The sequence below is a fragment of the Mya arenaria genome, chromosome 14, assembly GCF_026914265.1.
Source record: "Mya arenaria isolate MELC-2E11 chromosome 14, ASM2691426v1".
Taxonomy (NCBI): domain Eukaryota; kingdom Metazoa; phylum Mollusca; class Bivalvia; order Myida; family Myidae; genus Mya; species Mya arenaria.
Genome location: NC_069135.1, coordinates 32,398,895 through 32,414,578, shown reverse-complemented (window position 1 = coordinate 32,414,578; position 15,684 = coordinate 32,398,895). Strand labels below are relative to the sequence as shown.

General features: G+C 33.2%; 1 protein-coding gene across 3 annotated transcripts in view; it reads left to right on the top strand.

Annotated features, from left to right (window-relative positions):
- The window catches only part of LOC128217438 (plexin-A2-like), a 62,133-nt gene that overhangs the window by 11,189 nt on the left and 35,260 nt on the right, over window positions 1-15,684 (top strand). For 2 of the 3 annotated variants that reach the window (XM_052924592.1, XM_052924590.1), the window contains exon 1: window positions 9,476-9,594. The exons of the other annotated variant lie outside the window; for it this stretch is intronic. In XM_052924592.1, coding sequence (XP_052780552.1) covers window positions 9,591-9,594 — 4 coding nt within the window. In that variant the 5' untranslated portion in view covers window positions 9,476-9,590. Of the gene's footprint in view, window positions 1-9,475; window positions 9,595-15,684 lie in introns of those variants that run through there. 3 annotated transcript variants of the gene reach the window in all.

The following is a 15,684-nucleotide window of genomic DNA, read 5'->3' as shown; positions in this document are numbered from 1 at the left end:
TGCAATTATGTTGTAGTTATGTTGGAAATATCTGCATCCATGCTTAGAGGGATTATTATCTTTTGAAATATAAAGTAATTAATGCAAGAAAATGCAGATGTTTATCAAGTAGATTATGCCGGCAGATGTTTTAAACACAAAATAAAACTGAAGTTGAAACTGAATGAAAAATTACTTAAAAACCGCTCCTGTGGATCAAGCCCATAACCTCTTGAGTAAGAGGCAGGCACACTTTACAGTCAGCATTGTTCAAAATACACAATTTGTGTCTTAGATGTAACTTTAAAAAGCTTGCAGGATTTCAATCAAATAATTAATTTCAAATGTGTCATATGCAAATTTGACTGACAACGCCCACTTCTAGGGGGTATTTGTTACACCTCTTGTTTATTTTTACTATTCACACTTACATGTATATATATACCAAGTTCTAAGTTCTATCAGTGGCAAATCTTTTATTTGAGTGATCGGTTTAAATCGGCTTCAGTCGATTTTGTTTTTTTCTGCACATGTACCCCATAGAGGGATTTTTTTTATACAATTTAAATCTTTTCCCTTTTTTTCTAGAAAAGCGAAAAAACGTCGCAAGTAATTCCGTGAAAAAAAGGTGAGAAATTAAACAAACATTGCACTCTCACAAATCAAACATACAAAGTGTTGTTTATTTTTTGTCCTGCATTAAAAGCATGTGTTTATGTTGGAAGGGTTCTGTTCAAGACTGCTGAGGAAATTCTAGAACTTTCATCTTTGCATATGTCTGAGATTACATTCTCAATAATGCTTGGCTTTGTATCTTGAATAATTTGAGAAGACCTGTTTTGTCATAGCAGAATGATAAAAAGTAAAATTGAGATGCTAATTTTGACTGCAAACATCTGGAATATTCAACGATCAGATAAATCAAAAATTAGTTTTTGTGTCTCATGCATTATATACATGCTTTGCAGATGCGAGCAGACCATGTTATCTGCCGAGGACAGTAATGAGGTTATTTTTGCAGGTCTTGAAATTGTCTTCTCTTAAACTACAACAGCAGTCAAATTTACTCATCAAACTTGACCAATTTTAGCATGGTTGCATAATCAGTTTTAGTTTCTGAGTGATGGCCCTTTACCTAGCACCATTTGAAGCTGGGTTCTGATCAGAATGTGGACTGATAATACACTATTTCACCTGTGTGAAAATCCTTATTTACATCAGCATACTCATTAAAATATTTTCCAAATTAACAGTCTTCCTGCAATTGTTAAAATTCTGTTAGGCACTTCGGAAGTTTTTGCCTCTCCGAAAAAATATTTACCTGTCCGAACAAATATGTCATTACATAGTAAACATAAAGAGTAAAAAATGAATGTCAACTGTTTTTAATGCTTTCCTGATTTAATTCACAAAAAACAACACCATATAAACACTACATGGACATGTTGTTTAGTGAAAATAAATACACTTGGTCTCGCAATTTTTTTTTTAAACACCGCCGCCATTAAGTTGCTATCTGGTTTTTCGGTCGTCCGGTAATTCCACCAATCGCTGCCATTTTGACTGCAGACGAAGTATATTGAGTGCCGATGATTTTGATTGTACCTTGTTGCAAACCAAGAACCAATCAAAACAGTTGTAATAAAATGCCGTTACTGATGAATCGTATTTACTTGTTTATCCCTGGCAATCAACATCATGATTGCTTATCGGAAATGGCTGACTTTTGGCGATGTTATGTGACGTCAATATCAGTATGGGATCAACTTACTACCGCAAAGGCAAATAATCAGCAGAAGGTTTTAGAGACATTTCGCTTTTAGGTACCTTTTCGCTATTTAGTCGTCTCAAAATGTGTCCGTCATCCAGACCGTCATTTTCGGAAGACCTGCTGGACCCGTACAAATTTGCCAAACATATCCGGCGGACCGGCACATTTCAGGAAAACTGAATTAACCACTAGTTATTATACTATGTTTTTCCCTAGTACAAAGACTGTGAAAGGTCTTTTTTGATCTAATATGTGGACTCAAAGATAACCTTCTTACATTGCAGAGTAAGTTAAAAATATGGATTCATTATTATACAATATTAAATTGGTATGCAGTCTATCGGCGGCATTATATTACATGGTGTGTATTGTGAGAGATGATTAAAATAAAAATTATTCTTATAGAAGACCGTTAAATAATCCTTTAATCTTTAAATAATTATAACAAAGCAATTTCACATTCTCAGTAGGATCTTTTGTTGTTAGGAGCCCTTGCAGATAATTTATTGGAAAGAAGTGCTTTTACACCCTTACCGTTGCCATGGAAATTCACATATTTTTGCATTTTATACCTTTTTGTAGGTAAATTGTGCAAAAACTTCTCCAGACAAATTGCATTGCCAGACAGCATTGAGAAATGCATGAAAAATAGAAAGAAAACAAATTTGGTCCTATAAATCAAGAATACGGAATTGTTACGCCAGAAAATGCTGCAAAATGAATTAGAAAGATCTATTATTCATTTGAATTTATTTCATGACAAATGGCAGAGTTACCAAATGTCTGGAACTTTTCTCCTCCAAGAACTATGACAATAAACAATGTATTGAAAATCGGTTCTCAAATGTACAAACTGAAGTTTTAGCTTTTCTGTTGTTGTTCTTTTGGTGAAGTTTTTTTTTGTAAGTATTGCTAGTGTTGTTGTACAGCCTTTTGCATTGTACTCAAATGTAAATATTGGCCGTAACGTAAAAAGCATTGAAGATATGGACATGAAACTTGGTTTAGCTATTCTTTCTGACGATGTGCACATGTGCAGAAAATTCAATAATTCTCGTTAACATATTTGCAAAGTTATGCCCCTTGATTGACTGAGAAATAAAGGACAAGCAAACAGCATCAGCTTGCATTACTCTTGAATGATTGTTGTTTTTCACAGGCATGTTGTGGAAACTATGGCGCCACTTTGTTCAAAAAGCCATAACTATAGTGCTTTGTCTTACCAATGCTCAAAGTGGGCTTCTTTTGAAAAAATATTTTTAGAGATTCATAATTCTAGAATGCCGGTTCGTGAGTAAAGTATATGAGCAAGAATTTTCTGTCCAGCACATTTTCGTTACATCACTAATGGCTTGGAGTCCAACATTTATGAGTTTTTCAAGATGTCATTTTTGCATATCTTATGTTCTATTAATGATATATGACACATAAGCTTCAGGATAATTAAAGGACAATATAAAAACATGGAAAGTAAATACAGCCGTTTAGAAATTTCACTTTGTTTGTGATGTAACAAGGACAATATGGACACCATTCCGATACAATTGGTTTTCTAGCGGAAAAGAGTGCATTTAAGGACATTTCTCACCCGTCTACATGCTATTAAATATTTGAGTTCGTGTTATTGTTGAAGAAAGTTGGACAGCCCATTTTCCATATTGTGTCTTATTTACGTATGGAACGCCGAGAAATGATACTTTGTTTTTTAGATGGTTTATGCTATTTTTGTTGCTAAACACAATTGATTAAATAAACACATGTAAAATATTATCACTTGAAATGAAAACAACAGGAATGTTTATAAAAAATCTGAGATTGATAAAAGACGTAACGTTGACGGAAAAGACTTAACATTGACGGTAAATAAAGAATATCCAAATATAAATGTAATTATTTTTAATGTCCATCCGGGTAATCGGCTCAGAGTGTCAGTAAAGTCCTTCGGACTCCACCCACTTAGAACAGCCCAAATGTAGTTCATACACCGATGGACATTAAAATACTATTTCAATCATGTTTACAGTTAAGCTCTTCCATGTTTTGTAAAATTTTATATTCAATAAACTTGTAATAGCCTATGTTTTTACTTTCATATGATTTCCACTGTATTCCTGTATGTAAACTTAATTGAAGTCCGACAAAATGTGAACACGTATGACAGGACTCCATTTGTTTCCAAAAATAGCCGAAGTCTCAAAGCGCCTCGATTTCTGACCATGATGTCATATGTAAATAGAATAACAACACTGGGAATCCCCCATTTGCGCGCACCTGCTAAATCTAAGCCTTTACAGTGAAAGTTCAGTTACCTAACATTTTAGGAAAACGCGCCTGCCAATTTCGGAATAAAAATAAGGATACACCTTTGTTGAAAAAAACACAACAAATACGTTTCCTGTTTATTACAAGACCTATGTTTTGATATTATTTCAATAAAATAAACCTTTTAGGCACAACTGCTTGGTAACTTCGTCGGGGAAAGACGTAACCAAAATTGACACGAAATGTTACGTCATTAATTTCTGCTTGAAATTCATTTATTTTTTTATTAAAAACGACCAAATAATTATTTCTAGACACTTTTGTATTGTAGAATGGACCATCTCAGATTAGTTTCTTGCTCCTGTTTGATGTTTTTTGAATACATGCGGGTTTTTTTGCTGGGTGAAAAAGGCCTACATGAAAAAGTGCCTGGCAATTGTCCACATAAATCGGACTTGTTCTTCGTTTTAAATATTAATCAAATTCAAGGAAATAAATGAAAAACTCGAGACTGTCTCCCACATAAATGATCTTTTTAACCATGCATATAAATAACATTTATTAAACAAATGATAGGAGTAAATTCGGTATGTTTGGAATGTAACAGGGATGTGCTGGACAGTGAATTCTTGCTCATATCTAAATGCTCATAATTTTTTCCCTGTCAATCTAGTTAAAGGGACATTACTCATTAGCAATATGAGCCATATCTCTCAAGGTAAATTATTGTGGAAGTTATTTTAGGAGTTATGTACCTTGATGAGCTTAACTGATATAACCACTAGATACATCAGGCTCTAAATTATGCCTGTTATAAGATGCCTCAGGGTTTGACATTTACGGTAGTCCAACTGTCTAGGACAACTAAATATTTGGTCAGAAAAAGTAAATTCCAAAGCTGATAACCCAATGGGTTAACTTGATTTCAAATAAAAAAAGATCTCAATATCCTCTGTTAGCGCTTTAGATTAAGAAAAATAATAGCAAAAACCAATGATTTGTGCAATAGCACATTGCGTACTGCTTGGTTTACATTTTATCCGAAAGTAAGGGAAGCGGGTGCGTGTGAAAGAAATAGAGCTGCAAACAGTTTTTGTATGGCAAAAAACAGTGCAATGAAAATGGGATATTACTTTTTTCTTAGAAATTTGCTTTTATCATTTTTAATTGGTGTGTTGTTGTCTTTAAGAGATTGAAAAAATATAGAGATATTACAGTTATTTTACAACTTTGATGCATAGACAACTGTCGTCTGTCATCTGAAAAGCATAGCAGACTTTTTTTCTTTTTTTTCTTTTTCACCATATATGCCTCGATAATTAACATGTAATGTTATGTCCCTTGATGAGCTAACAGTGACACACCCTTCTTTGGTGTTATGTCCCTTGATGAGCTAACAGTGACACACCCTTCTTTGGTGTTATGTCCCTTGATGAGCTAACAGTGACACACCCTTCTTTGGTGTTATGTCCCTTGATGAGCTTTAAATGACATACCATTCAGACTAGCAACTGTACTGATAAATTATGTTACACGTTTTGTATGAGTTACGCCCCTTGATCAAGCAGAAATAGAAAATAGACAAACACTTGCTTTTATTTAAAACTGTAGTCAATTTAAAAGAATTCAAACCTATTTTGTGGCGGAAACAGACAGGAATAATGTAACCTTCAGATATGAATGTGTTAATGCAACAGCTTGGTGGTCTATGCTGAAAAAATGGCCAGACTTTGCATTAGGCCACTCCTTTTTTATTTTTTGGTTTACAAGATTTTTGGGGAAAAATGTCCACCGGGCGGTCGAAAAAAACAAAACAAAAAAAAATGAAAAAAAATCACAAAACATACTCTTAAAGGGTAAAAATCAGAGAACAACATAAAAACATTGAAAATTTATATCATTTACATGACATTTTAAATTTTTAAACTGCTATTAATGCATGTTTTAATACACTCAAAGTTTCAAAGTTCTAATTAAACACACAGTTTAAATCTTACATACTGTGCATATAAAACATCAATGAAATTGACTATAAAACATGTTTACATGTATAAACTACACTTTTTATCAAAGATACATTGAATATCACTCAGCAAGACATTTGTTAAGCTTCAAGGGTATGCTAAAGCAAAAGTGAATGCAGAACACTAAACTGAACAATATTAAATTGAAAAAAGAGAAGGCAATTTTACGCATTAAAATACAAAAAAAAATGCACTGTATTAAAACAATACATAATATTTTCTAAACATTGTTTCAGTTATTTCAATATTGGAAAATGCCAATAAAGTGAAATAATTATCAATTTAGTAAATAAGGAAGTAACATTTTATGAAGACATTTGAGCTTTAACATTGTGAAAGCAATTCCTGAAAAACTAAAAACCAAACTAGACCTAGATTTGAGTTTTAATAACCTTTACCATGGTGGGTCCTAGTTGTGTGTAACCCGATCCATGCTAAGTTCGGATATTTTCGGACGGGGATATTTACCATGGGATGTTCACCAAATCCATTTCAAATTCAAATCTTGCAGCAAATTACCACATCAGTACATAAAAATCACATAACAAAATAATAAATCTAGCATGTGACTTAACATTATGTACCAATGATAGTAACAGAGAAATCCATAATTATGTATCAGATATTTTCATCTTCTCCCAACACCGCCATTTTGTGTATACACGAGTTCACAGGGCATCTATACTTCATGCTTGTTTATTTTTCATTTTAAAGAGTATTCCTTGGTTACAACAACAAATCTCATTTATAGTGAAATATCAAGTTCATTACAAATTGAAATGGACTTATTCAAAATAGTTTTCCGTGTTGTTTTATCTAAATGTTTTGCACACAACTCCTGGCATTAGTATTAAAATGTCATTGAGACATGTGTTCAACTCTTTCATTGTTTTTACTCTACTTTTAACCCAAACATGAATAAACGTGTAATCTAGAATAAACACAAGCTTTACATTGACTCAATAACAAGTATTTCCAAACCATTTTGTGATTTCAAATCCATAAACACCATCGACCGAACTTGTGAAACTAGGTCACCGGTGTCTACTTCGAAATTTTACTTTCGATTTCACCACTCACACTTAGTGCACTGTTATTTGATATTTAACCATAAAATGTTTTTCTCACACATAATTTACAGATATTTGTGTCTACTAATTCGATGGCAGCCGCTGACAATTTTATTTTTTATCTATAAACAACAATATTTTCATGACCTAAATTGGCGGGGAATAACAACAATCACGTGACAGTTATTGTTTGTGTCGGCTGTTTATTGCTATTGTTATTTTAACAACTCCTGCATATTTTAATTAATTATTTCATACAAAGAATGACTGCTATCGTCAATTCCGCCATTGCCATCGGCGCTGCCATAACAGTTGACTGGCTCACATGTTATCACTATAAATTGGCAAATACGGCCACGGAACAACAAACCAGTCGAGATCTACTGCATTCGTACTCTTATCTGTGCGTTTTTTTTTCGTTTCGCACCAAAATCAATACGGTCGGGAAAATAATTTTGAAAAAATAGTGAAATTCATTTTTTATTTTTTTTGTACTTTTCGGAAAATTAGACCCGCCGGTTTTGTAAACCAATTTATATAAAAGTAGTGGCCTTAAAAGCAGTTACATGAGCTATGTATACAGACCACATGCATTCTGTCGGCATACAACGCCTGTTTGCATGTGATGCATGGTTGTATTGATGTTATATTTCCTGTTGTTCCATTAACTGCAACGTAAATAGAAATATTATGCTTGAAAAAAATCAGCATACACATTCTGCATGTGGCGTCTCTTTGATGTTTGATTGAAATCTGATTTTAGTATTTTCCAATGCGCGATGCACAAAGATGCATTATTGATATTTCTTCTCAATGTACCTTTATGGAGTGATTTTGATTAGTAATTCCGTCTTATTCAATAAATCGTCAGCTTATGCACAAAGCATGTTCAAATGGGCAGATACCAGGCGATGAAATAAATTGGGCTGTGCAAATAGTTTCATTATAAATTTGTTACAGGCTATTAATTAAGTTTTTCAAATGAGTATATGAAGCAGGCTTCAAGTGTAATTTTTAGTTTGATATGGTATTTGAGTCTTGGTTTATTGAGATGCGAAATAAGCCGTGTTTTGTCATAAAATTAAAATGATTATGCTCAAAACTAGAGTAAATTGTAATAATAAAACATGTTTTATGATGGTAATAAATTCAGAAAAATAGTGATACCTAGTCATTATATAATTTTATTTGCAGAATTAAGCCACATTATTAGAAGGTAAATAACATATTTAGCATTGTGATCTTAATAAGACCTTTAATTAAAACTCCTTCCAATAAGGTTGTATTTTAAGCATCAATGCTGAAAAAATTTACAGATATTTGTATCTCATATTTCAGCACATGGACATTTAAATATTTTTAAACCTTTTAATAATGTAAACTATCATCTGTGCAGTGGTATTCCCCCTGTTTTTAGCGTGTTGTAAATTGAATGAAAACTCTGAAATCCCATTAAAAATATATCTATCATTAATGCAAATAAAATACACTGCAACAAGTAAAGAGAAGGCTGCATTTTTGAAAGCCCCAAAGAGAAGCAAATGGGCCATGTTAAAGGCAGCTGCCTAGCAGGTTATGTCATACAAAACTGTTTTATGGCTTTAATGGCGATAAAATTATAGTGTACAGGGTGTTTCAAAAGTATTTCTCAAAGGTTTTGTAGTCAATGGAAGAGAAAAAAAATTAAAAAAATATATATCTAGATTCTTGTGAACTTTAATAGGTGTAATAAAATTGTGCTTATTTAATGTTATAAATGGCAGTTTTCTTTTCTATTTTTTTTGTACGGGGTAGGTACTCTGGTTACATGATTTTTTTAGTTATTGCCCTTTATCATCTAATGTAAAGGAACAATTAAGCAATGGCATGGCATCCATGCATCATGTCATGTGTAAATGTTCAATATTTTCCAAAATCAAAAGCAACCATAAATAATCAAAACAAATATATCAAAGTAATTATTCTCGATAAGTATATCTAAGTAGAAATTGACCTTATTTAAATTATTCCCGATTATATACATTCAACAAACAATGAAGAGTTTATGTCATTTTAAAACTTTTAGATGTATGCTACTTTCGAATAGAATATTTAACTTCATTCACAGTTGGATTCGGTTACCAATTGAGTATGCTAATATTTACAACTCTCATTTCTATCTTTTGTACAAACAGAAAAAAAACACATTTCTTCTGTAAAGCTTTTTTGTACAACAAAAAAAAAAACATTCACTCTGTATTGATATACAATAACTATAGACCATACATTAATAATGAGAATTGAGCCCTGTAAAATGTTTTTGAGTGTCCCTGTAGCAGTATGATGTATAGTGACTAACTCAAACATCAGTACATGTGAGGAACACATTGATTTTTGTGGGCACATGCTTTTCTCCCATCATGCTGGAGAGGTTCGCTGGATGGTGATGGAAATAATAATTTTGTGGAATATCTGATTTTTTGAGGAGTCTTTTTACATGCTTATATGTGTGAGTATGATATTGTTAACATCACATTTTTTTAAAAGTTTTTTTGGTATTAATTATTCTCTATTGCTTCTTTCTTTATAAACTTTATTATTTAATTATGCAAAAAATGTGTATGTTTTTGTTATTTATGGCAATATTATAATTTTTTAATGAAATTTGCATACATTTACATAATGGACACCTATATGCATATTTATGACCTGATAAAGATGACTTCTAATGTCAGTGTGGAAAAGAATGTCTCTTTTTTCGGAGCATAAAAAGTAGAGTAAAAAAAAATGTATGTGTTTGAACTTCAGTGGATCCACATTGTGTTTCAGATTGTGCTTGCGTTTTATTGTTAACTATATAATACTCCTATCTTTTTATCATGTCTGCAGCTAAGAATTTACAATCTGAAACAAATTAAATGATTTGCTCCCATGCCAATGATTGCAGAAATATGATGATATCTTAAGTTTAATGCTGCTGATAGATATAAAAAGTTCATGTGATGCGTATGGAAAGAATAAAGTCAATTAAAGTATAGAGTTTGTAAAATTTGTTGCACGTTGGCCCGATTGCTCGGAACTTTGTTTAAGTTAACAGCGTGATTAGGGACTTTGTTGTTAACTTTTAAAAGTGAAATATAATTGTTAAAGTTAACAGCGTGATTATAAGGGACTTTGTTGTTAACTTTTAAAAGTGAAATATAATTGTTAAAGTTAACAGCGTGATTATAAGGGACTTTGTTGTTAACTTATAAAAGTGAAACTTTGTATGCTGTGCTCTTATGTTATAATAATACAAGGACAGCTGAAACAGTTGTCTCAAATCTTATTAATACTGCAGGATCATCAGTATATCAGTGAAACCTCCAGAGCAATACAGATTTGAAAGATGTTACAGCGATGACATTTACAACATTGTTAACTGTTAACAAAATTCTGAATAAAAGGCCCGATGTCTGGAAATTAAAGGGACTCACTCTTGTAATGGTTGATTGTTGTTTAAAAAGTATGTATATACTTACACAATTAAATGGTTTGATGCCTTGCATGTCACCTTTTTAGTGGTCCACATTTCATTGTGTAAACTACCTTCTAAATGGGACTCTTGTAATGGTTGATTGTTGTTTAAAAAGTATGTTCTTACACAATTTAATGGTTTGATACGTTGCATAACCATTTTTTTGGTTCAAGTATATGTTCTAAGAGCCTTCAACTTTTTTAGTGGTCCACATTTCATTGTGTAAACTACCTTCTGAATGGGCCAGCCACTGTTAATATCTTTCACTTTACATGACGACTGGCTCGCTGATTTTCTTTAATAAATGTATTGGAAAACTTTTTCAATACACAGCCTTCTCATTTGACAAAAGAAAATATTGACCACTAAATAGGGTCAATTTTTTGCATGGGAAATGTGAACAAAATGCTATTTAAAAATGATAAACATGAAAGTTCAACAAGAGCTCCACTGTCTGTTTATTATTATTGTGATAGAAGGAAGAATGTGATAGAAAATTATACTCCCTATTTTGCTGATAAGCATTAGTACCGCTATTAAGCATTGAGTTACTTACGGCCAGGATTTACAAAATTTTCTTTGAATAAGGAAGTTACCTTCCAGTTGCTGTTTTGTTCTTTTGTTCATAAAAAAATGTAGCCAAGTTGACAGTGCCTTTAAGAAATTAAGTGCAGGGTATATCAGAAATGTTATCTTGGTATTTTCAGGTGTTACTATGTAATTTGGCTCCATTAATCAGAAATTGAAACCACACATTACCAGTGTTTTGATTGTTATTTTATACTGACATGTCACAACATGGAACAGTTTTTACTGCAGAATAACATTTTTCTTGCATAAAACAATTATTTTTTTCATAAGGCCAAAAAAAATTAGTTTGGTTAGGGTTACATCCTTTTCAAAAACAGGTTGGGTAGGTTGGCTGAAGCTTTAGATAAGAATGCTAATGTCATCATTGGAGAATGGTGTTAAAGTAATCTTCAGTATAAAGCTTTAAAGGTTTTTAGCTCCACTGGCCGAAGGCCATGGAGCTTATGTCGTCACAGATTGTCCGTCGTGAGTGCGTGCGTGCGTGCGTGCGTGCGTAAACTTTTACTTTAAACGACATCTCCTCTGAAACTGATAAGCGGATTTTGACAAAACTTCACAGGAATGTTCCTTTGGTGGTCCTTTACCAAAATTGCTCAAATGGTTCCGGTCCATTGCACAATATGGCCGCCAGAGCTAAAAATAGCAAAATCTTTAAACGACATCTCCTCTGAAACGGTTCGGCAGATTTTGATGAAACTTGACAGTAATGTTCCTTGGGTGGTCCTTTATTAAAATTGCTCAAATGGTTCTGGTCCATTGCACAATATGGCCGCCACAGCTAAAAATAGCAAAATCTTTAAACGACATCTCCTCTGAAACGGATAGGCAGATTTTGATGAAACTTGACAGAATTGTTCCTTGGGTGGTCCTTAACCAAAATTGCTCAAATGGTTCCGGTCCGCTGCACAACATGGCTGCCAGGGCAAAAAAATAGAAAAACCTTTAAAGAACATCTTCTCAGAAACCGATGATCAGATTTTGATGAAACTTAACAGAAATGTTCCTTGGATGGTCCTTTATCAAATTTGCTTCAATGGTTTCGGTCCACTGCACAAGATGGCCCCCAGAGGTAAAAATAGAAAAACCTTTAAACGACTTCTCCTCAGAAACCGATGATCGTATTGCAATGAAACTTGACAGAAATGTTACTTGGGTAGTCCTTAACCAAAATAGCCCAAACAGTTCTGGTCTGCTGCACAACATGGGCACCAGAGCTATTAAAGTAAAAATTTTTTTAAATAACTTCTCCTCAAAAATTGATGATTGTATTTCTATGAAACTTGACGAAAATGTTCGTTAGGTGGTCTTTGCTTGAACCTTTTGGCCAGTGGAGCACAGGCACTGATGTGCCTCTTGTTAACAACATATTATAACACACACATAAAAATATGATAAATAATTTATTTATTTATTTTTATTTATTTTGTTACCAGCTGACTATAAAAACGCTTGGGTTGGCGGCTATTTTGAAGGTAATGGTCCGGTAACCTAAACCAACTGAATGGTTTTTTTAGGCCTAATTGTTTTATGTCTAAAATACAAGCTTAATCCGATCATACCCAATAGGTCTACATATTTTGTAGTAGTCTCGGTTTACTCTTTGGAAACTCAAAAATGTATAAATATTTTACAATATTTAAGGTTATTCTGTCAACGAATTACTATTGATTGAAATTAATGTTTTTTGACAAATTAAGGCCACAACAAATTGATCATTTGTTCGTCGGATTTGCCGCACCTAAATATTCGAAAAACGAAAAAAAAATAAAAAAAACTATTTTTTTTGCGCCCGCACTTACTATTTGGCCGCACATATTATTTATTTTTTTTACTTCTGAATTTCCTCTATTTTCTGAAGTTTTTTTACTTAAAATTTGAACCTGCAACGTCGACTTCGCCTTTTTTGAAGGTATTTCCATGCTTTACATTCTCCGCGAGCAAACTTTCCTCGTGTCAGGACAAAATCAGGTCCGGGTAACCGCAAAACAGCCGATATTTGTTGACAGTCTTTTTTGTCGGGAATATTTTGCAGGACGCACCGTTGTTATCTATTTCCGGTATTAATTTGTAGGATACTTTCAGTTTTCGTTAATGTAAAATACACATTTTTAATTGAAAATCAGTCTTCAGTAAACAACAACAGTTTCACAGCGTCGAAGGCAATAATTATTTATGTGTGTTTTAAGTAATTCATTGTTTTGTACTCAAAATTTAGTGTTAAATAATAACTAAATCAGATTTTGAGTGCAAAACTTGTATTAAAATACACGGACACTCGACTTACAACAAATGAACATGTTTTCTTGAGTTATTTTTTAAATTCTAAAATGCATTTCTCAGTTTTATACTCTTAATTGATAAAAATAAAAGGACTTGTAAATGTTTCAGAAACAGTCTGTATTTATGCACCATTCAATTGTAACCATGCCCCCCCCCCCCCCCCCCCCAGGACCGGGGGTATACCGGAGATAGCCGGTGAAATGGGCCGTGTTTTCACCGCAGTGCCATTGGTTTTACCTGGGGTTGGCTGGACCGAAAGTCAAAGTCCCCGCTATTCCCCGGATCATGGGGGTCGTGGTTACAATTGACTAGTGCATTACACATACATGTACATGTACAGTATAAAAATAACATCAGTAAAATCAGAAAATAAAACCTTTTATAAGTAAAATGACTGTTTTAATTTTCTCAATTCTTTGTTCTTATCCATTTGTTTTCTTTGATCGATTTGTAGTAAAGTGGTCTGTTATTAAAGTGGCCTGTTTCTTACGGGCATTGAAGCTATGGAGGGTGTCATGATTTTTTTTTCAAGGCACGCACCTATAAACCATTGGTTCGTGGTAAAGGCAAGGTCTTGAAAGGGAAACATCTTTATTCCACCACCTGCTCTAATATAATGACCGGTGCCACATTTGCAGATTTGTTTAATACTGCTTCAATTGTGTTGTCCCGCAATTTAATCGGCAGTGTTTTAAGTAATAGTTAAGCACTGGATCTTATTGCCATTTGTTATATATTGAGACAGATTTTCATGTGATACAATCAGGGGCTTACCAAGGCATACTCCAGTACGCCTAGGCGTACAAATGAATTAAGGTTCCCGCGAAATGGCCAGCAAAAAAAGTCCCACGTCAGAGATATCGGTCCCGCTCCAACCCCATTGGGACCAGAATATAGAAATACCTTTACGTTTTTCACCGCTCTCAAGTGTACGGGCGTACATTTGAAAATGCTTCAAGTACGCCCCTGACAATCAAAACCGTTTCATTTATATTTAAACTAAGAACCTATGTTTGCAATTAAAAAGCATTTCTTGACATATTGCATGATAAATTTAGTAAGAAATAAACTTTTTAATTTTTATTTTATTTTTCGCCTTGCGCTCGCCTCTGAATTGCCTTAAATTTAAAAAAAGTATTTTAATTTTTTTTTCGCTCGCTCGCTCCCACTTTTTTTGGGCAAAATCCGTAGAACAAATGATCAATTTGTTGTGGCCTAAGCAATGAATTACAAAGAAAACCATGTTTTTAAAATTTTATCTTGATGTGCTTTGTGAAAAATACTTTAAAATTTAATGGAGAGAGCTAATAAATGGATGTAGAATGATGTATATTGCAAACATGAACTAAAATGTTGACAAAAAATTTAAGCCTGCACCTGTGACCCTTGTATGCAAATTTCACCTGCGTTTTATGCTTTTTGAAGTTTGAGTTGTACTGATAATGTCATTTGCAAAGTTTGTTATATCAAAGATCAGAGAATATTAAGACTTTACATGATGTTTGATTCATTTAAATGTTCTATCTTTAATACTGAAGTACTTGTAATCGTGGGCTACACATGAAAGAGTTTTTTGTTTGCAGGAAATATACTTTAATACTGAAAAGAAAGGTAAATATAATCATTTTAATATTTGCAAAGAATATCTGAAACTCATATTCGTTCTTATGCATTTCTCAACATTTTTGTCTTATTCAAAATGATTAACTTGCACCAATTTTCAAAACAATCTTAAGTCGGACCTGTTGATAAGTTGACTCTTTCTGATCTGATATGTCTTTTAAAAAGTTTTAGACTTTTTAAAGGAAATCATTTTTGAGATCATCATAATAAACTACAGTTGTCCGGTAAGCGCAGAGGTTAGCGCACTAGCTTCTCATCAAGGCGACCCGGGTTCGATTCCTGACCTGGGCGCATGTGAGTTTGGTTAGTGATCACCAAGCCGGACAAGTGGGTTTTCTCCGAGTACTCCGGTTCTCCCCACAACACAAGACCATGCACACTCTCGCGCAACATTGTGCCAACGATAGTGATTAATATAAGTTTCAATAGCTTGTTTCACAATCGTAAAATTATTTTTCTTTAAACTAAACTATGTTTGGGTTTATGAAATCAAGTTTAAACAAGCCATTTGGCTAAGCAAAATATGATACCTAAACTTGTTACACAATATTTCAAGAAATTGGCTCCTAGAGGTCAATTAAGCTCCCT